This window comes from Caretta caretta, chromosome 3 (assembly GCF_965140235.1).
Source record: "Caretta caretta isolate rCarCar2 chromosome 3, rCarCar1.hap1, whole genome shotgun sequence".
Lineage (NCBI taxonomy): Eukaryota > Metazoa > Chordata > Testudines > Cheloniidae > Caretta > Caretta caretta.
The window spans coordinates 110,126,002-110,141,610 of record NC_134208.1 but is presented as its reverse complement, the minus strand read 5'-3'; the positions used below and the strand labels follow the sequence as shown (position 1 = coordinate 110,141,610).

The 15,609-nt window shown below is 41.2% G+C and overlaps 1 protein-coding gene across 2 annotated transcripts in view; it reads left to right on the top strand.

Moving 5' to 3' along the window:
- Positions 1-15,609, top strand: part of PLAGL1 (PLAG1 like zinc finger 1) — an 81,074-nt gene that overhangs the window by 17,502 nt on the left and 47,963 nt on the right. For both annotated transcript variants that reach the window (XM_048844338.2, XM_048844337.2), the window contains exon 2: positions 2,874-2,916. In XM_048844338.2, coding sequence (XP_048700295.1) covers positions 2,898-2,916 — 19 coding nt within the window. In that variant the 5' untranslated portion in view covers positions 2,874-2,897. The remainder of the gene's footprint in view (positions 1-2,873; positions 2,917-15,609) is intronic.

The following is a 15,609-nucleotide window of genomic DNA, read 5'->3' as shown; positions in this document are numbered from 1 at the left end:
ATTAGAGAAGCTGAATCCTGAACTGCTTCACTACTTTCCACCCACATCATCTACCTAGTGATTTCATGTTTTCCTTTGTTGTATATCTGCGTGATCCTGTATGGAAGAGATACATTCCTCCCATGACATTTGAAATTTTTTAGCTTTGTCGCTTATAAATAAGATTTCCACATGAGGCAACTTCTGCTATGTCAACAAGCCCAACTTCTAAAATTGGAATACAAGGTTTTCTGTCTGCTAAGTATCAAGTTATTTGCATAACCAAAGGAAATTGCAATCTGTTTTTTAAAATATTTTGTAGTCCCATATACTGAAGAAAAATCCTGTAGCAAATATAATTGACTCTTCCAGTAACTTAAGATTCCATGTTTAATGTTTGCTGTTCTATGCTATATACGATAGACCCCAAATACACATAAATATTCAGCAAGATTCACTCATAGAAAATGCTGATGTGTTATTCTTAACATGGGCCAAATCCTAACCTTGGATACACATGTGAAGCTTCCATTAACTTCAGTGGAGCTGTGCATGTGTCTCCAAAGTTAAAATTGGGTCTTCTATATTAGTCTCTTCCCATTAGAACTCTGTTAATACTTAAACCATTTCTACTTTACTATGATATTCCTCCCCTTTTATGAATTAAAGAGAGCAGGAACTGTATAAGAAGAAATTCAGACAAGCAAATACAAAAGTGTCAGTGATTTTTAAAATAGGAAAAAAACAGCATGGAGAATCGTATGGCTTAGTACAATCAACAAATACCTGCAATATGGAAGGAAGATAAGGGAAGTTGGGACATCATAATCCTTACGAGAACAAAACCAAATATGTTTTGTTGCTGAGGAGAGAGTTGGGGGTCTACCTACACAGCATGTGTATTAGTATACACTTTTGATTATTCTGACCATTATATGAAGCAATACAAACTAGTCTAGGGCCTGCTTACACAGTCTGTTAGAAGTGTGTAAGCTCCCACTGGCTGTTCAGCAGGTTTTGTAGGCAGAAGGGGATGCAGAGGTACCCTATTCTGTGGGGGATGCAGTCTTGCTTGGTGGGGTGGAGACCTCTTGTAAATGAAGTTCTTGTGCCAAGTTGAGCACCTGCCAGTGGATCCTGTTCCTCTTCTCTTCCTTTGCTGCCTACCCTAAGTCTGCAGTTATCCCTCATGTAGTTGCCCTACATGGGAAATGATAGGGTGAGTAGAATTACTAAATGCTACCTTTTGGCAGAAAAGATGTGTGTGTATGGGGGAAAGGAGACACATTTCCTCTCTTCTTACTCACCACCTCCAATCGCCATGTGGAGGGGTTCTATACCCAGACAATGACATGTCCTCACAAAATTTCAGGGCTGTCAGCAGGGGATGCTTGCTTCAGCCAGAAATCTCTACTGTTGTCAGCCAACCTGGGAGAAATGCTCTTTCCCAAGATGTCAGGAGGACACTGCCTTGTCTGGCATCACCCTCAGTTCCCTGGAAGCCAGGAGTAAGAGGCAGAGCCATTGGCTTCCAGCAACAGCGTAATGACTGCCAACTACAACCTTTCTGTGCTAATTTTAATACCACTGACATGTTACTGTTTTTCCTGCCTCACCATGCCTTGCAGCTGCATTCTCTTGAACTTACCACTTCTTTCTCTCCCCTTGGGCCTATTTCCTGCCCCCCTGCTCATGCTCTTTTTCCATCCAGCCTTCCAAACATCCTCTTCCTCTGTCACTTCCTCTGTCTCAAACCAATGTCATCAGTCCCCACGCCCAACCTCAAAATGTCTCAGTTAGAAGCATCTTATTAACAGCTCATTTATTTTTAAAAGTGAGGATGAAATCCTGGATCAATTTAATTCAATGGCATAATCCTACTGATTTCAGTGGGGGCAGGATTTTACCCTCGATTTTTTTACAGTCGTGTCTCTGTACCCTCATCCACCGCCTGAAACCTTTAAGGGTAGGTCTACACAGCAACTAGACACCTGTGGCTGGCCCATACCAGTCTACTCGGGCTCGCGGGGCTCTGGCTGTGGGGCTGTTTCATTGCTGTGTAATGTTGTCTTATTATTATTTGTATTACATAGCTCTAGGCATCCCATCCAAGCATCAGGGACCTATTGTGCTAGGCACTATACAGACAAGTAACAAAGGAAACGTGCCCCAGAGTGCTTGCAATCTAGGTGTTAGGGTACGATAGGTGGATGAATCAGATAATTAGGGTGGGTGGGAGTATGAAATAACATGACAAGAGTTTAGCAGAAAAACAGAAGTCCCCAGAAGACTTACAAAATTGCTAACACAGAATCTGATTCTGCTGTCCTTGACTCAGTCAAAACTCCTTTTGGCTTAGCCAGTGTAAGGACTCCAAGATCAGGCCCAGAAATAACAGATTCAGAGGCAAAAATGGCAGTTAAGGACATAAAAGTTGAGGCATAAGGATGTGCTCTTTTAATGCTAAATATTAACAAAGGATGGCTTATTTTGAGTAGCATTGGGTTCATTAAAAATAAACATTTTGACCATTTGGGAGTGTTTGTGAATTAAAGAGGGAATCAGTTCTACTGAATAAAGATTTTTACTCTTTTTTTTTTTTTGCTCTCCAAGCTATGATATTCTTTCCTTATTAAACCTCTTCAGATAAGATCCCTCTGACTTATAAAGGAACTGAACAACTATTTAAGGGTCACTTCAAATTGCCCATGCTGATCCTTGCATTGTCAGACTCTTTCAACTGCAACAAAATTAACACATGAGGATGTATCCGTGTGTCTGTAGCTTATAATATTATGATTCTATAGTCAGCTCTACATATGATTGTCTTTTTCAGGGTTAAACATGAACACTTCCACTATAGAAAACTAAATTTTTCCATTTCCTTTATTTAGGTTTCCTTTGCCTGATCTGTAAACATGTCCACTGATCTGCTATGTAAGTAAACTTCCCTCCTAATAAATGTTAGTACCACATGGCTTTATTAGAATGGTCAGGTGTGCTCAGGACTGATGTTTCATTTTAAATTGAAGAACTATTTTTATGTTGGTGTATTTTGTCAGACATCTGCAGAACACTATTGTTAGTGAGTGAGACTACTCTTGGAATAAGGTACTACTCACCATGATTAAAGTAGTGAAAATCAGTTGAAGAACAGACCCAAATTCGTTGAGACACCATCAACTTAAAAATCACCCTTCTGTCTAAAAGTATTTTACCTGCTTTGGTTGCAAGTGAACCTAAGATGACAATAAGTTTCTTTCTTTCTTTTCTTCATTTGACAGCATGTTCTGTATTAATTGTTTCACTATTGTCAGTTTCCGCTGTTGCATACCTGCCTTTCACACAGTGGCAGAGGGGAGACCCAGAAGAAAAATAGAATCGTAAAACCACAATAATTGTCAGAGAGGCTCAAGGAAGATGTGGCAGCTGAGACTATTTTTTTAGGCACATTTTTTTAGACTGACTAGATTTCAAGTTGATGGTTTCCCTTTACTTGATTCAAAGGAAGGATATTGCCTGGTGGCAAACAAGCTAATACTTACTTATTCCTGAAGACCACAAAATTGTCTGCTGAGGACTGAGCTGCACGAGTGGGGCTGTGTTGGAGAATGTGATTACATTACAGTTGTCTGCTATCATGGTTGAAGCAAAACTGTTCTATTTTGTGCTACATACAGCAGTAGCGCTCAATCTTTCCAGACTACTGTACCCCTTTTAGGAGGTTGATTTGTCTTTTGTACCCCAAGATTTCCCTCACTTAAAAACTACCTTCTCTTTGAATCCATCCACTGCATCAAGTTCAAGCTTCTTGGCATCGCCTTCAAGTCCCTACACAATTCCATTCCAGCCTGACTTTTTTGACTTGTCCAAGTATTAGGCTACTTTCATTGTACTGCACCCTGCCGTCTCACTCTTCCAGTGGTGGGCTGGCTACATCTCCAGTAAACAGCTGCTTTTTCTTCCACAAAGCCCTTTCTGAGGTAGTATGCAAAATCACTCTTCTTTCCTTTACCTTCTCCTGCAAACCCACTTCATCTGTGATGCCTATGATAAACTCTTGCCAATTAATTTCTGCTTATTTTTTATATTCTCTCCATTAATCTCATGCAAACAATAAAATACTGTGTGTCTGTCTGTCTATGTGTGCTTAGTTATCTGCCTTTCCATATTTAGGTGAAACATGGTCACTAGAGAAGTGAACTGTGGAAAAGAGGGAATGTGACTTCTAGGGGAGGGAAACATTAGAAATGTATTGTATCAGATGTGAGTGATTTTTCATAAAAAGAATAAAGGAAAATTTAGATTTTTCTTGATAATTGAAACCAGATAATAAACTTATATAGGCTAACAGTTGGCAGATAGCAGCTCATCTTGGAGGTGATATACCTGCTTTAACACAGTTATTTGAGAAAGTACATTTTATGCACGCAGCAACTAATTGGTGCCATTGGTGGATGATTTAGTGCTCTTTAGCATATATAGGAAAACTTCAGACATAAAGATTTATAATGTATGTATATACTTAGTGATCTCATACGTAACAAGGAAAACTCCCAGTTTTGGACTCCTAGCATCTTATTTTGCTGATTTGTAATTGACATCATAATTTTGCTGCTTTTGCTTCTGCTCCAGAGATTGTTTTCCTGGAAGCAGAGACTTTTTTGTGTGTCATGATAGACTGGCACAAATAGTGGTCCATGCTTGGAGAATTAGTTCTAAACCAGATCTGCCGTGTAGTGGGAAGCTTGCCAGCATGTATTGCTCAATTCTTGACACACAGTTTCCAGTCGCATCTAAGTGTAATGAGTAATAAAAGCATGACTAATCTGTTTACCCCCAATTCAACTGTGCTAAACCTTATCATATGTATTATAATTACATTATTATTATTTGTATTGCCATAGCACCTAGGAACCCTAGTCTTCTAATGAACAAAATTGGAAGGTTTACACAAGAAACCTCCTGGATTGGAGTTGACCCTAGTGATCCATACATTCATGATCTTCAGGCCTCATTCCTGTAATATACTGTACCTAGGACTTAAACTGCTAACTTAGAAAGTTTCAGTTGGTTCAGAACACAACAGATTCTTTCTCAGCAGCACGACTTCAGTTCTTTACTCTTTTCTGTGCATTGAAATGACCCTCATCATTGTAATATCTAAACGCCTCTCTGTCATTAAGGTAGTTGTCCTCCCAACAGCTCTGTGAGGTAGGGAAGTACTATTATCCCTAGTTTGTAGATGGGGAATTGAGGAACACAGACACTAAGTGGCTTGCCCAAGATCCTACAGGACTTTCGTGACAGAGCAGGGACTAGAACCTGGGTCTTTGGTGTTCTAGCCCCCACCCCCCAAGGCCATCCTTGCCTAGCTTCTTAGGACACGTCTTCACGAGCCATGTCGGCAGTGCTTTAATGTGGCTGGGTAGTCCCGGCACCAGCGCTGGGAGTTGGTGGGTGTTGTTTCACACCCCTGAGCGAGAAAGTTGCAGCGCTGTAAAGTGCCAATGTAGACAAGCCCTTAGTGAGCATCAGGTCAAATACAAGCTTCCTTTCCTCTTTTTCTAAGTCCATTATAGGGCTGGCCCTAATTGTCTGACGGTGTGGCTACTGTACATGATCATAGAGCTCCAGTCCATTGGGGCAATGGAACTGTCAACTTCAGCACTGAAACTTGCATGTGTAGGAGACAGCTTTCTCTGGCGCTGGTTCACCTCTATGGAGTTATCTCCAAAAGAGATCAGGGAGACCATGAGCCTCACACCAAGCCTCTCTTATGTAACTCAACAAATACATGTGCACGCGCACATACGCACATCCCCTAAAACAATGGGGTGCAAAGAGAGAGACACATTCTTCTTGTATTCACTTTAATAAGTTTGTGAGACACTCAGATGACACAGTGATGGGCATGGCATAAGAATCTAGACAGATATATGCAGAACTTGAAAAAATCCCCTCTCCTATGATGAGTAGAAAGCTTCCCTGAGTGAGAGCCATCAGCGTTCACAGAATCTAAGTTTTAATTAAAATGGTTGCGAAGATAACTGTCTTAGAGAGAACTGAATATAAAACAATGCAATGCTGTCTTCCTAAGCCTGCAGACTGACAGTGCTCTTCTTGTGCTCCTGTCTTTCACATACTGCAGCACAATGAAATTAACAAGACGGGTCAATTTCATTGCTGTTATTTGACACCCTAGGGGCTGCAGGGAGACTATCAAGAACCAGGGCAATTTCCACTGGGAACGCTGCATTTTCAGGGTAGGATGCTTGTCTCTGCAGCTCTCTGGCAGCAAACAAAGATCGGGATGAGTCCAGGTCTTGCCACATATAGAGAATGTTATAAGAAAGAGAGTAGTTGAAGGACCCAGTGACAGTGCATTGATATCATCTTTCTAAATAAAAGGTATACAAAACAGAAGGTGATGCTAATAGGTATGGGTAACTTCATTCATTACTCCAATGTGTATATGGTGCATCAAGTTGGATCCAAATTCTGCTGAACTGTCCCCCGAGTTCTGCAACACTCTTGTGCAGTGAACTGAAAGTTCTGCAGTAGCTTAAATAAAAACCAGAGATTTCTTGAAATATTAAATATGAAAATGAATAAGACAAACAGTGCAGTAGCCTCATGTATTTTGATATTAAATTATACGTATTTTACATTTTCTGCATTTTCAGATGTAGATACGATACTGATGTTTGTATTGACATCCTAACATTGGCAGCACTGGTACTTATCATTGGGAAGACAGGAGGTTTTGGCCGCTGGTCGGGGACAATTTGGGGTTTGAGGCTTCAATGGAGGCATTTTGGGTTAAGTGAATTAGCTGGATGATTCTGCTAAAATGATTAGCAGTAAAAATAGTTGAGTTGACGTATTAAGATGTTTCCTTTAGGTTCCAGAGTTAACACTACGTTGGCATGAATGACACAATTCACATCTCTCAGAGCTGTTTCATGTTGTGTGCAGAGTCCAGTTGCATTTTCAAGGTTATCTTCCTAAACATGAGGACTAGAAACATACTAATAAAGGAGAAAGCTTAAGTTCTTAGAAATCTTAGAACACAATTCTGCTGCAATGGATGGATTCTACAGAAAATTTCACAGACACATAACACAGGGGAACTTGCCAACAGCTGGAACATCAGTAGCAGTGTCCACAAACTTTGGGAAGTAAACTGAAAACCAAGCTCATAATGAAATTTTAACATGATAAATTAATGAGATCGCAAACAACTCTAACTAGTAGCCTTAACCTGGAAAATTAAGAAAAGAGTTAAAGTTTATTTATGAAAAAAGAAAAGGAGTACTTGTGGCACCTTAGAGACTAACCAATTTATTTGAGCATGAGCTTTCGTGAGCTACAGCTCACTTCATCGGATGCATACCGTGGAAACTGCAGCAGACATTATATACACACAGAGATCATGAAACAATACCTCCTCCCACCCCACTGTCCTGCTGGTAATAGCTTATCTAAAGTGATCATCAAGTTGGGCCATTTCCAGCACAAATCCAGGTTTTCTCACCCTCCACCCCCCCCCCCCCACAAACTCACTTTCCTGCTGGTAATAGCCCATCCAAAGTGACAACTCTCATCACAGTGTGCATGATAATCAAGGTGGGCCATTTCCTGCACAAATCCAGGTTCTCTCACCCCCTTACCCCCCTCCAAAAACCACACACACAAACTCACTATCCTGCTGGTAGGATAGTGAGTTTGTGTGTGGATAGTGAGTTTGTGTGTGTGGTTTTTGGAGGGGGGTAAGGGGGTGAGAGAACCTGGATTTGTGCAGGAAATGGCCCACCTTGATTATCATGCACACTGTGAAGAGAGTTGTCACTTTGGATGGGCTATTACCAGCAGGAGAGTGAGTTTGTGTGTGGGGGGGTGGAGGGTGAGAAAACCTGGATTTGTGCTGGAAATGGCCCAACTTGATGATCACTTTAGATAAGCTATTACCAGCAGGACAGTGGGGTGGGAGGAGGTATTGTTTCATGATCTCTGTGTGTATATAATGTCTGCTGCAGTTTCCACGGTATGCATCCGATGAAGTGAGCTGTAGCTCACGAAAGCTCATGCTCAAATAAATTGGTTAGTCTCTAAGGTGCCACAAGTACTCCTTTTCTTTTTGCGAATACAGACTAACACGGCTGTTACTCTGAAACAGTTTATTTATGAAATGTCAGACAGTTATTGAAGGTTGACTGACCAGGGAAGTAAGTAACTTCCCTTGGAGCTTGTTTTTCTTTCTTACCTTAGATTAACTAGTGGGCAGTATATTATGCTGTCTGAATGTGTGTTTGTCACGATTAGCATTCTGCACTGTCACTGGAATGTAGGAAGCAGATGAATTTGAATGAACCCTGAGGTGGTCTGCAGGGCCCTTTCCTTGTCTTGAGGAAACCTGTCACTGTTCATCTCAGCCAGGCCTAGTGAAAACAATGAAGGAGAGGAGGTGGGTCTTTGATCTCTTTGTTGTATTTGCTCCTGGGGAACTCTCTGAAATGAATGCCCTGTTTTCGTAAAAAACTGAATGGCTATGCCTAACTAGCTTCGTGAAGCCCTGGGGAATTCAGTGCTGCTTTTTATTGACCGCTGAAAAGGGCACATGGTACTGAATGGGTCCTCTTGTGAAAACAAAGCAGAGCAAAGTTAGACTTTAGTTTAACATGGGGGTATTGGAAAAACAGTGCTGAAGGAGGAGGATATGTTTCCTGCTATCTTGCCCTAGACTAATTCTGACTCAAAATAGAATTTGCAGTCTGGTAAGAGTTGTTTCAGTTTTACTACACATAATAGGCTTGTGAAGTATTTATACTGTATTCTTAAATGCAAAAAGTTGGATCTCACTGTATTCTTTCCCATGAAACATATACATGACACTAGCTTGTTTCTTAGCTTTTTAAAAAACAAAACAAAACCAGAATTAATTAGGACTTTTAATGAAAGTAAAAAAGGTAATAACTAGAAGTAGAATGAAAGATTTTCCTTTGACTGACATTTAAGGCTCTCTCTAAATTAAGTCCCTACCCTTCATTCACTTCTGTAGGCTGTAGTATTTATATGCAGTTCTTTACATATATGAGAATTAATTGAACTGCATAGGATCTTTCAGTGACCAGTGTATATCACAATCTTAATACTCACAGAGAGGACAGCTGATTAATAGGCCTATTTAGCAGGAAATCTAGAATCCTCAGAACCCAAGTATTGTTTGTAAAGACACCTCTCTACCTTTGCTTTTCCATTTATACACACCAAAGGCAGGAGGAGGGTTTGCCATCACTGATAATTTTTGATGATTTTAGGGTACCAGTTGTTTTCTGTAAAAATATAGGGAAGAAGATAACCAAGGACCAATGTTTTTCTGTTTACATGTTCAGAGTTGTTGTCAGAGGAAAGGAATCCCTCAAGTAATTGAAATGTAAATTTACTAATAAAAACAGAAAAAGCAAAACCTGACAGTATTTGTATTAGTTTCAGTGGTGACCAAAGTAAAAGGCTTTGGCTCATGAAACTACACCTTTCAGATATGGCAAACAGACTGACTGAAGGCGAAAAGCTATGCAACCTAGTTTCCTTATATACCAACTTAAATCCAAGTGCAAACTTGAGATGAAATGATAGTTGTCATGATGCCTACTAGTTACAGCGGGAAGTGGAAGTCAGAATTCTTGCATTATGGCCCTGATTCAGCACTATACTTAAATAGGTGTGTAATTTTAGTGCACATGAATAATCCTATAGACTTTGATGGTCTATAGACTGCTCACATATTTAAATTTATGCATATGCTTAAGGAACTTGTTCAATCTGGGCCTATATTCCCATCTCTGACACTGGTTTGCTGTAGGACCTTGAGCAAGTAACTTTATTGTTTTTTGCCTTAGTATCTTCTTCTGTAGAACAGATAACTCTTACCTACTTATCTCTCAGAGGTGTTGAGATTTAATTTACTAATGCTTGTAAAATGCTTTGAGATCTTGTGAATGAAATGGTGGTATTTAAGTGGAGAGTATATGTATGTAAGTTTGCAGGTTTTGCTTTTATATCCGCAACATTTTCAGGACACCCCGCCCCTCCCCCCCCCACAAAAAAAACCCCCACAAAAAAACCACAAAAAACAAACCAAAAAACTCTGTACATGATTTAGGCAGAGAAGTAAAAATCTGCACCTCAAGCAGAGTGGTTGCTATGTTTGTTGACCCAACATTTATTAAAAAAAAATGCACCCAGATCACCACTTGCTCTAGCTCTATTTGTACTTCACAGACAGTGGAAGCAAGTATAGCAATCAGTTAGGCAGGAATGGGACACTGGGAACAAAGGCATACATCCTCAAAGGTATTTAAGTCTCTACTTCCCACTGGAATTTAGGTGCCCAAACACCTTTGAGGATCTGGGCCGAAGTGACTAGAAAGCTATATCTTTTCACTAACCAGATACTGTATTCTTCACTTTTAGTTTTATTTCATTTGCAGATGTTTCCTAAAAAGAGAATTAACAGGGCTTTATAGTGAAATGGCACTCTAAACTCAGATTACAGTATAACTACGGGAAGGAGAAAACAAAGTCTTTGTTAAAACCAAAGGTGTATGTGTATGTGACTCTCAAACTCACAAACATCTACTCAAAAATCCCCTTCTACCCAAAAAAGATAATTCTTATATGGAGTCATCGCACATGATGACCAAATCCAAGCCCTGAGGAATTCAGTCACTGCTAATTTTGTTTTGGTCTCCCTACCAATCATGCTATTTATTAGAAAAACTGGTTGCCAGTTTTTTAGCAACCTAGCTGGCAAGGCATTAGATTAGAGTATTGTCTTATGAACCTGCTAAGATCTGGGAAGCTGTCAGAAATATAATTCCTTAGAAGTTTATTCTGGACCTGTAATGATGATTGTCTAGAACAGTGGTTCTTAACTTGGCGTGCACGCATCCCCTGGGGGTGCAAGATGCCCATTCTGGAGGTCCGAGACATGCCAGATTTTTTTAGAAGGTAAATCATCGAAAACACCAATTAAGCACAGGCACGTAAGTACAACTACTTTGGTTCATCAAACCTATGTATTTATTAACACTATACATTTTTTAACGATTACTGTAATATACAAACAAAAAATATATCTAGGTTTAAAGAACTGACCTACTTCAATGATTTTTGATAAGGGGTGTGAGAACATATTTTGAGAACCAAAGGGATGCAGGCTGCAGTAAAGGTTAAGAACCACTGGTCTAGAAGTACAATAAGACCAGTAAATGGAAACACAGCACTTTGGTTGGAAAGATAGGATGGCTGTTTTATCTATTTATGAACTGGACTTCTCAATTTTATTTAATGTGTAACACCACCTCTCCACTCCAAAGCTAAAATAAAAAACTCTGCCTATGCGTCCGTTTGGATGTACAGCAAATGTTTAAAGTTCATGTGAAGAAAGTTAAATACACATGTTAATGCAGGATTGGTATCTTAGGGAGCTGATCCGTGAAACAGGGCACGCAATAGGAATAAACAGAGACTTATCCAGGATAGAGCTGACAGATGCCAAGTCTGAGTTAAAACTAAAACACATAGTAAAAAGAGCCTCCTTGTTATATAAATTAGACATTTCTTAGTCTAACTGAAAATATCTGTTGGGAGGGAATGTTTATTGTTTTATCCATTAGTTATGGCCTCTTTGACATCACTCAAGATGTAATAAAGGCCAAAGCTAAACCGTTGGGCCAAGTAATGACCTTCACTTATAAGAAGAACTTCATGAAAAGATGCTCTGTCTGATCAAGATAGTCCATGTTTGAGTATCCTATCCAAACATACACTTTGGAACTCATTAGCTCATTTAAAACATCTTTTTTATTTTTTTTTATTTTGAGTGAATTTAGAGCTGGTAACAGGTGTCAGACTTTTTACTCTGAAGGCTGAAGTTTTCTGATCAGAAAATAAATACAGTCTTCTCCTCACGTCATCATGGAAGTTTTGATTCTACAACATAATTTTGTGGCAAGGGGAGGATTCGATAGCACACTTTAGAGATGTAGAATACCTAAGTCCCTGCTTCTCACTGTTATTGTGCCAACTTCTTCCCAGTGTCATCATTAAATGCTCATATTCATATTTATTTGTTCTGTGTCTAGGAAATTTATTGGTGTAATTCTGAGGCATCTTAAGAAGGCATATGCCCAGCATTTACAGAGTGGACTGTCAAAGTTTGACTCAGACTCACAATTTATCAGACCACTCTGTTTTATTAGCAAAGCTGCTCTGCTAATACATTTAGAAGTGAGCCCCCCCGAGTGGGGCTTGTGTCTTTTAATTTATACAGTTTTTTGGAGAACAAGTTACAGAGAAGTTACAGACAAAAGAAGAAAAAGATTTTAGTCACCACCCTTCGAGATCCCTGAGACCAGTCACGTATCTTCAATTACCTGCCACCCTTAACAATCTCCTTTAACAGCTTCCAGTTAACTTAACTAATTGCCCTTCACACCTTCCATTCTGATGCCTGCTTCTTAGACGTGCTGGCTCTATCTTAATTGCTTCTCCATTCAAAAGCTAACTGTCCCTACATGTGCTCCCTCAGATACTTTGTAACATGTTTTGGCATGCCCTCTCATATACAATGTATCCAGTATGTCCCCTTATACAACGTTATACTTATACAATGTTATACTTCCACAATCCCCCCTTTTGGTCAAGGCTACGCCCATGACCAATGACTTACTGGATTCCATACATCAATCGTTCTTTTTCATTACTTTCACTGGTGACATTTAACAACATTAGATTAGCACTCTGGTTAGGAGTAACCTGATGGATGGTGTGTCTTGTGCAGTTTTGGATACAACAAGAAGTCAATTGAAAACACACAAAGATTATTAGAATTCCAAATAGGATAGTCAGGATTCCTTGAAACAACCAGTTTCCCAGACTAGAGAAATTGAATAAGTTACTTATCCATTTCCACAAGGAACTTGGTTCTTCGTGGGGAAGGTATGCAATTTGCTCCAGATGGCTAGCACGATTTATTACCTCATTAGTATTATCAGGTATGTATACACAGCATTCTGTTCCAATTAGAGCACAGGTCCCTCCTTTGGCTGCCAGTATTATATCTAATGCCCGACGGTTTTGGAGGGCCACTTGTCGGACTGCTCCTGCTTCTTTGGCTAGAGCTTTTAAGCTCTCTCCTGTTTCATTGGCCATGATCTCAACCACCACTTGTAACCTTAAAAGCCTTTTTGCATGGTGGATTACCCCCCCTACTGGGACTAAAGAAATGCCAACAGCTTCTTCCCAAGTTAGGGGGCTTATGTTATCCACATACCATTTAGCATCTGGCAAGTCCCTCCTTTTTCGCCTGAAATTACGGAGGCGATTTCATGGGAGGGATTGAAGCACCCGGAATTGTGGGAAAAGCTGAGCAGGATAACAGATACCTGACCAATTTGCTGGTAACACAGTGTAAGCATTTTCCCCACAAACCCAATGATGTCCCATTAAAGCTGGGAAGGGTTGACTGCAACCCTTTGACATGTAAGAATTTACAAAGGAGGAATAGTATCCCCCAAAGGGCACAGGATGATTTTCACTGGGAGAAGAGGTAGCATTCACATGACATTTGTAGATGGTGCTGTTTTTCTCAGGAAGGCTGTAGGGGGAGCAAGAGATTGAATCTTTGGTTTATCCCAGGTTGAGAGGAAGTTTCTTTCCATACCCGGTTCGCCATTCTCCAGCCTTGTTTGAATAGTCCCATACACCATGGGACACGATGTATTGGAGACAGCTGCTCCTCCCTAGATTCAGCCCTGTCCCATTACACACCCAGAACCAGTGGCCCTTTCCTTTCACCACACTTATAAGTTTAGGAACATATGTTTTTCCCAGCCCCCAAGTGTCATTTTCCTTCCATGTCCTTTTAAGTGGATAGGGTTCTCCAGCAAGCTCTGAGGAATTCAAAGGGATTGCCATGGTGGGGATACTAGCTTGTGAGTGAGCTGGGATGTGGCTGCAGACCCAGCAATTAGAAATATTCAGGATCTGGGCTTCTGCACCTGTTGTTGGATGAAAGAATTGTCACTGTCACTCTGGATTCCCCAGACCCTCAGGACACAGTAGCTGAGGATTAAGCTTCTCAAAGGACACATGTTGGAAGCAGGACCCTTTCTGGTTCCGACAACCCTTTTTCGAGGGAACCGCAGTCACGGTTTTATGTCCACCAGGCAGCAGGCGCTAGGCTCACTACTGCTTCTTGTTTGTTGGGTCCTGCTGTCTGCTTACCCTCTGCTTCTGGCAACCCTAACGAGAGCGCAGACTGTAAGGTATTGCAGGCTGTTCCTCTTTGTCTTCTGGGGTTGAAGCTGGTTCTGCGTGGTCTTGCAGAGGTGCTTGGTCCCCTTGAGGTGGCGCTGGCTTACACTGTGAGGCGTGGATCCATGCAGCGATGCCGGATAATTTCACTGCTGTCTGGGTGGTGAGCAGTACCTGGTATGGACCCTTCCACCAGGGTTCCAAGGCGTGCTTCCGAAGGTGGTGCCGCAGGTAGACCCAATCACCAGGCTCAAGAGTGTGACAGGCAGCAGAGGTGGGTTCCGTCGGCCAAGCTGCTCGCACCTGTGAATGGAAGGAGCTCACAGCTTGCATTAACCCTTTGCAGTACTGGAGGAGCATGCTGTGAGTTAGGTTTAGGTCTGGGGCTGGGGTAATAGCAGCCATTGTTCGCATAGGGCGTCCCATGATGATTTCAAATGGACTCAATTTGTGTCTCTGGGATGGGGATGACCGAATTTCCATAAGGGCCAGTGGTAAAGCAGCTGGCCAGTTTAACCCTGTGGAACTACAGATTTTTGCCAGCTTATTTTTAAGCACACCATTTCGCCTTTCAACTGCCCTTGCACTCTTTGGATGGTAAGGGCAGTGCAACAGGTGGGTGACATGTAATACCTGGTTTAGATGTTAAACAATTTTTCCAGTAAAATGTGTTCCCCGGTCACTAGACAAAGTGGCAGGAATTCCCTTGGTAGGGATAATGCGGTTTAACAGACATTTTGCAACAGACAATGAATCAGCTTTGCGACAGGGAAAGGCTTCAATCCAACCCGAAAACAGACATATTATAACTAAAATGAATTCATATTTCTGACACTCTGGCATTTGTACAAAATCAAGTTGCCAGTGTAGGAAAGGTGCTTGAGGCAAACCCCGGAACCCTTGTGTTACTTTTACAGATTTGCCTACATTGTGGCTTTGACAAGTAATACAAGTGGCACAGTGGCGGGTTGCAAAGGAGCTGAAATGGGGAGCTCACCACCCCGCCTTACTCATAGCAGAGACCATCCCCTCCTTGCCGACATGCAAAACACCATGTAGCAGGGCGGCTAGAGACGGGTAGAGTGAGAGGGGGGCTATAAAGGTACCAGTGGGCGATCGCCAAAGGGAATCAGAATGCAAAGAGCAACCCAAAGCACTCCAGAAGTCTTTCTCTGTTTCTGGGGCAGAATCCTGGAGCTGAGCGAGATGAGACAGGGATGGTGGCGTTACAGAGACAGAGCGGGGACCAAGAAACGCTTCTGGTGAAGGTTTTATAGTGGCGGCATGTTTTGCAGCAGCATCAGCAAG